At 41.1% G+C, this 6,517-nt stretch overlaps 1 protein-coding gene across 7 annotated transcripts in view; it reads right to left on the bottom strand.

The window, feature by feature from the left end:
- The window catches only part of nap1l1 (nucleosome assembly protein 1-like 1), a 17,958-nt gene extending 12,035 nt beyond the window's left edge, over positions 1-5,923 (bottom strand). For 5 of the 7 annotated variants that reach the window (XR_002920504.2, XM_024283720.2, XM_024283675.2 and 2 more), the window contains exons 1-5: positions 5,765-5,923; positions 3,654-3,692; positions 3,408-3,499; positions 1,346-1,448; positions 309-450 (exon numbers count right to left, since the gene is read on the bottom strand). Coding sequence is in view for 6 of the 7 variants with exons in the window: in XM_024283720.2 (XP_024139488.1) it covers positions 309-450; positions 1,346-1,448; positions 3,408-3,499; positions 3,654-3,670 (354 nt within the window). In the remaining variant the exon portion in view is untranslated. The remainder of the gene's footprint in view (positions 1-308; positions 451-1,345; positions 1,449-3,407; positions 3,500-3,653; positions 3,693-5,764) is intronic. The other 2 variants (XM_024283693.2, XM_024283711.2) reach the window with 1 other exon arrangement.
- Positions 5,924-6,517: the final 594 nt, after the last annotated feature.

Genomic DNA, 6,517 nt, shown 5'->3' with positions numbered 1-6,517 from the left:
GGTTAAGGTTTGGATTGTGGGTTAAGGTTTGGATTGTGGGTTAAGGTTTGGATTGTGGGTTAAGGTTTGGATTGTGGGTTAAGGTTAAACCACCAAATAATTCCTGAGCACAGCTGTTTCTGCAGCTCACCGCTCCTCCAGGGGACGGATCAATGAAGAGAACACACTTTAAATATGTCCCTTAAATGACGGCATCGGCCGGTCAAAATGATATCAGCTCAGATCTGCTGCCTTGTCCCAGAAGCTCCATAGTGGACCTATAGACCAGAGTCCTGCAGACGACCCCCAGCAGAGGACAGAAGACTTACTTTGTCAAACAGAGGCTGGTACAGAGCTGCATACTTTCTCTCCAGCTCGTGAACTTCTTCGTAGAACTTGGCCTCGATGTGAGCGCATTTGACCTGGAGGTTCTTGAGGGCGTTCACGCGTCTCTTCACCACCTTTGGTAAACTGTGGAGACAGATGGAAAAGGCCTCAAGCTTTCTCGTCGGCAAGCCGGCAGAACTCTCTGATCTCTCTTCAAGCTGCAGCTCTTCAGAGCAAATTGCTTGTTTTATGTAAATTCTGGATTTCTTTTCAAAAAACACTTTTAGTTAATAGAGTCCTCTAAAACAAACTTGAAAAACGAATCTGCTGAACCCTGAAGCAGCATGTCAGTTTGTCATCAGTCTGGTCTTCATGACATTTTTTAATCAGTCTGCTGCTGCGAGAAGCTTCAAGTTTTCCTCCTCCAGTCCAAAGCTTTTCTCTGGAAGTCTTCAGAAGTGACCCACAAATGGAGTCTTTCCCCCTTCTGGTGCAAACATTGAAGCACTGAAACCAACAAACTCCTGGCGCTCGGTTCAAAGAGGAGCGGTGAAACTGCACACTTGAGCCTCTTCCAGATACTTCAGGCGGTTTTCCATCAGCACCAGATCTCAAAAGAAGGCAAATAGTGAACTCTGCACCGTCTGACTGTGGTTGAACTTCTACAAGTCCAGACAGATCTACAGCTCCTCCTCCGAACTAGAGAGCTGGGTTATCCTTACTCCCTGATGGTCCAAAAGGACTTCTGCAGAGCTGCAAAACCAGGAAATTTGGGGGTTACAAACTCAACAAATGAGCCTTCATGACTCAGTTTAGCACAGACTTGAGGAACAGAACCGCTGCTGGAGTCTACAGAGGAACATGTCCTCCTCAGAATCTGCAGACGTCCTCCAGATGACACCAAACAAGCTTCATTTACTGTCTCCAGCTGGAGAGCTGAATGATCTTCAAACCCCTCCACCCTTCTGGAGTTTGGCTGTGGACATTTAGCCTCAGTTGTGATGCGCTCGTGACCCAAATGCAGAAGTTCCGCACTCACCTCTCCATGTAGCCTGACGGGGAGCCGTTCAGACCGTCCAGCCTCTCCTGCAGAGCCGCCAGGATCTGTGGGTTCTGCATCATCTGCACTGTGAGCTGGCGAGCTGCAAACAGGAAGTCCTTCAGATGAAGCCATGTGCAAACGCTCAGTGATACTCCTCACTGTCGTGATGTGAACACGATCTCAGGTCAGCTCTGTTCTTGTCTGTAAATGATTTCTTCACTTGATGTATTTACTAGTAGAAAAAAGAGTTTTTCAAGTCTAAAGGGCTGCAGCAAAACCATCAAGACTTAATCAGGCAGATCATGGAAGTTAAATGAACATTACAAATAAATGACCACAAACCATCAGCTTCAACGAGATGTGACAGAAACAGCCAAACTAAACAGTGAACACAATCATCAACATCTTGATGAGTGTTTGTGAGTAGTGCTGTCACAAACGATTATTTTAATAGTTGACTAATCACAGATTAATAATTTTTTCCAATTAGTCGACTAATTGGGTCATTTGCACACTGGATGTAAAACACATCTTAACGATCAGTAGCTTTAAAATAACTAAAAATAATGACAAGAGGATAGTTTACTAAACTTTTAATGAATCGTGCAGCTTCTATCCATTAGTTTACTTTTATTAAACAAGAAAAGTTGCATTACCTGCGATAATGCTAGTGTGAATGGTTTTTGCTGAAAATGTTCATGCAAGTTACTTTAATTGCTGAAGGGATTTGCTGTTTGCAAAATGTTCAATTTGCTAAAAGACGGGAATTTTCCTTAAACTATAAAAGAGCACGGAAGTCAACCTAAATTTCTGAAAAATGTAGTAAAATTACTTTAAAATCCTCAATACAGGCCAATTTTGCAAAAATATTTAGTGCATTCCTTATATATGAACTAAACTCCAAATTAGCCCCAAAAAAGCTAGTCTGTTGCTTAAATACTAGCTTAACTCCAAAATAGCCTAAAACTCCTCAGTAAACTTAGCCAAAAACGTTAGTATGTTGCTAAAATATTAGCTAATTTTTTTGAAAACTACTATAAAATATGAAAGCATAGTCCATGAATATATTTAAAGTATTGTTGCTAATCTACTTAAAATGCTGAAATTTGAAGACTCATTTATTACCTATATTTTCTCAATATTTCAAAAATGATAAAGTTTATGAATACCAAAAGTACAAGCAGTAACGTCCTGAACAAGCTGAGCTTACAAAGCATTCAAACAAATAAATGAGGTCAACATCTGAAACAAGGAACTGTTTTTCACTAAAGAAATATAAAAACTATAAAATATAAAAAAGTGCATTTTTTGATCATGAACGCTCACAACTTTGTCCAACTTTACTCCACTGACTCCATATAATCTAAAGCAATGACTAATCAACTATTAAATTAGTCGACTATTTTAATTTAATGGCAGCTCGACATGCGAGTCAGATCAGAACTACAGAAGCTGCTAGCTTCATTAGCACCATTAGCTTCAAGAGTCACCTCTATGGCGACGCCTCTGGCTGCCCTGTCAAGCTACTCTGCTTCGTCCGTCATCAGGATGGAGGGGCATTTCTTCCATAAAGAGGCCCAGCTGGTTCTGTTTGCCTCACCACATCTGTAATAGTGAATATTCTAATCCATGCTTCTTTATCGTGTCTGATTTCCTAAATGAAGCCTCCCTGTGAGCACACAGATGAGGACTCCTAATGAGAAAAACAATTAAATAAAAAAGTCCTGCTGAGGTTCTTCCTCGCTGTTGGTGTTGAAAAGGCCAGCGAGTGTTTCTGTCATTGTCGTGAACAAAGGCTGCTGTGACAGATCAATCCCAGACAAACAGAAGGACTCTTAAATCCAAATGTTAAAGACTCCATCAGGATCCCAGAAGTCTGATTGGTTTACTGAGCATCATCAGGACCCAAAATAATCTGATTACACCATTCAGAATGTCATGCACAAGCGCCGACTCGCTTTAAATAACAGACTGGAAATAACATCAAAGCACACCTCAGTGGCTTCACAGTCCTTCAAAATAAAAGACTGGATAAAACAGAAATCCTGGAGCCGTTTACCTTTGGTGTCCTCATCTTCCCCGGTCTCCTCCTCTTCCACCTCCTCTACATCCTCCATGTCTGCCGGGTCCATCTCAGCCTGGTCTTTACTGCTTGAAGAAGACAGAGTCGGGAGTCAGACTGTTATAAACGGTCTTGTGACACTGCTGCAGGTTCTTCTGAGGAAACTGTTTCCGAATGGAAACATCCCATAAAGACGTGTTCAAGACGTCTGCACAGGTCTTAATGCTGCTCAGATCTACTCACTTGTCAATGTCTGCCATGTTCGACGAGTCTCGAGTGATGCTGGAAGGAAACAGAGGAAAAGGTTAGAAACCTCACAAGAGAACACACGACAGCTCAATTCAGATCAGACTTTTGTTATGAATTGATTTTTTATTTAATATTTTCTATATTAATTTATCTTTGAATCATTTTTGCAGCAACGCTTGATATTCATCTACTTCATATAACCTCAGCTTATTTTTAAACAAATATTTGTCATTGTTTTACACCATAAACCCTGACAATGCCCAAAAACTCAACTCCAAGTAGGAAATAGCCTTTTTTTTTACAAAAAACAAACAAACATTTAAACAGTTTTTATAGTTTTATGACAGAAATGTGACATGCAGAAATCAAACTAAAATGTATAAATCCAAAAACAAAGACAAGGTCAAAACTAAGAAAAGAGCCTTAAAAACTTCACTGAAACATACACCGTTCTCCCAAGGAGTCTCATTGTGCCTCATAACTCTTGCTAGGTTTGTTTTAAGACTAAACTATTAAAACCTTTACACTGAACTGTGAATAACTACACTAAATATTTACTGTAAACAAGTGACGTGACTAGTAAACTCAGAATACTGAGGATTCAAGTGTAAAAATTGGTTATTTTGTTATTTTTTTGAGTCCTGACCACTATGTCATTCCTCCTTTATGAAATAATTTAAGTTCACTCAAGTAATTTACCCCCCAGTGTTAGGAGTGAAACAACCAATTGATTTCTATTCCTACAGTCCAATCAGATTGATCTGTTGTTAATCGAATGGACCTAAACCATTAAAAATAGTTTTAACATAAAATAAATCAATTACATTGATATTCGGGAAATTAAATTTTAATTGAGATGAGGTAGGTTTATTTTATGATGATATTTAAACGACTATTACAGCAGACAAATGATCATTGCATCCCAATCAATGTGTGGAAACACTAAATTTTTCAGACATGTGACCAGTAGTGCTAAAATGCTCTTTTGTTCCATCAGTCGATCAAAATGAACCAATATCTACCAAGAATTGAATCAACAACCACAAATGATGATAGGAATTGTTAAAATTAACCCTAAAACCATGCTTGATCCCAGGTGAGCTGCATCATCCAGGTGAGTTCAGAGTGACAGCTCCATAAAGAGGATAAATGAGGACACCTGTGAGGTTTGATCCTCTGATGGATTAAAATCACAATCAATAATCTACAAACTTTTGTAAAAAGTTACAAATAAAGTCAAATTTAAGTGTTGTTATGGCTGAAAATGACAAACTAGCTATAGTTAACAGAGGATTAGAATGGTGAACGAGCATAACCAGCAGACAACTTTCCTTTTGTGGAGACCACGTGTTGCTCGCTGAGGTCTAACACGTTAATGAGTGACAATAGACAACACCATGAAACAGCGTTATGAAAGCAGTTCCACCGAGCCGAACTCTCAGCCGAACCGCTAGCCGAAGTCTGAGCCCACGAGCGGAACTTTAACCGGCCCGCGCGCCCGCCCGCTAGCGTGAGCGCCGCTAGCTTGATGCGCACTCTTCGGGCTCAGGGAGAGAGAAAAAAAAAAGACCCGCTTTGACTGACGGAACCAGACAATATGGACCGCTTTCAGACGCGCTCCCGTCGCTCCACATCCACGTCAACGAACGAGTTAGCGGCGTTAGTGCACTTTATTCCACAAGTCACGGCTGTCAACAACTGTTCCCCACCCTGATACCATCCTCTGAAAATAAGGTCAACCCCCCCCACCTCCCAAAAAACAGGCGTGAATATAACAAGACACGTGTCGGCGAATGTCGAAAAACGACCCGCCGCAGGGAATGACAAACGTTTAGTCACATAAAGCACAACAAATCCAGGAGGAATGTAAATGCTGCGCATGGAAAACAACACAGGCAGCCGCTATTTTATGCTATTTTGTATCGCGTGTAACACATCATGGTGGGGCCAGGCTCAATGGCTGCTGCTGTCTGCCGAACTAGCATTAGCAAAGCCGTCTCCTTCCGCCGCTACTTCACCGCCTTCGCGCGGCAGACCCGGATAAATCACTCCCCGGACGGTGACACGAGCGCGAGGCGCCGGCGCTCGAGCCCTGTCCGCCTTACCTTCGCTGTGCGGCCGGAGACAGGACTGGGGAAACAGCACTGCGCAGTGAGGCGGACCCGGGGAAGAAAGAGACTTCGCTCCGATGGCGGTAAAAGGGAGCGAGATCCCGCCGCCTGCGCTCATATACTTACGACGTCATCACGCAAACCGGCAGTCGCCGGGGCAACGAGGCTCATGGGAGGGGCTGAAGCTGGGGTGCCCAGGAGAGGCACAATGTAGTATTTTGTGTTCACACAACTTCACATTTTATGCTACAGTTTGGTAATTAGGATAACATTTTTGAACACAATGTTATATTTTTTTGCACACAAATTAACACTTTTGTCCACAGTTTACTATTTTGTTCACACGAATTAACATATTTTTGGCCACAATGTAGAATTGTGTGTTCAAATCAACCTTTTCTGGCCCCAAGTTAGTATTTTGTGTTAACAAATTTACACTTTTAGCCACATTTTTTGGCCTCTATGCAGTATTTGGTACACACAAATTAACATTTTTTTGGATATAATGTAGTATTTTGTGTGTACAAATTAACATTTCTTGACCACATTTTTGTTTTTTTTTTGTGTACTCAAATTAACGTATTTGACCATTGTATTTTGGTGCAAAAATTACATTTTTTTGTGGCCACAATATGTTTTTTTGTGTACAAATGAAGTCCTTTTGGCCACAATGTAGAGTCGTGTTTGATTTTTGATATGTGTTTGAAATATTTGACCACAATGTTGTGTTTTGGTTCAAAAATTATT

This window comes from Oryzias melastigma, linkage group LG23 (genome assembly GCF_002922805.2).
Source record: "Oryzias melastigma strain HK-1 linkage group LG23, ASM292280v2, whole genome shotgun sequence".
In the NCBI taxonomy this organism is placed as follows: Eukaryota; Metazoa; Chordata; class Actinopteri; order Beloniformes; family Adrianichthyidae; genus Oryzias; species Oryzias melastigma.
Note: the sequence above shows the minus strand (reverse complement) of the source record. Positions and strands in the feature narration are given on the sequence as shown.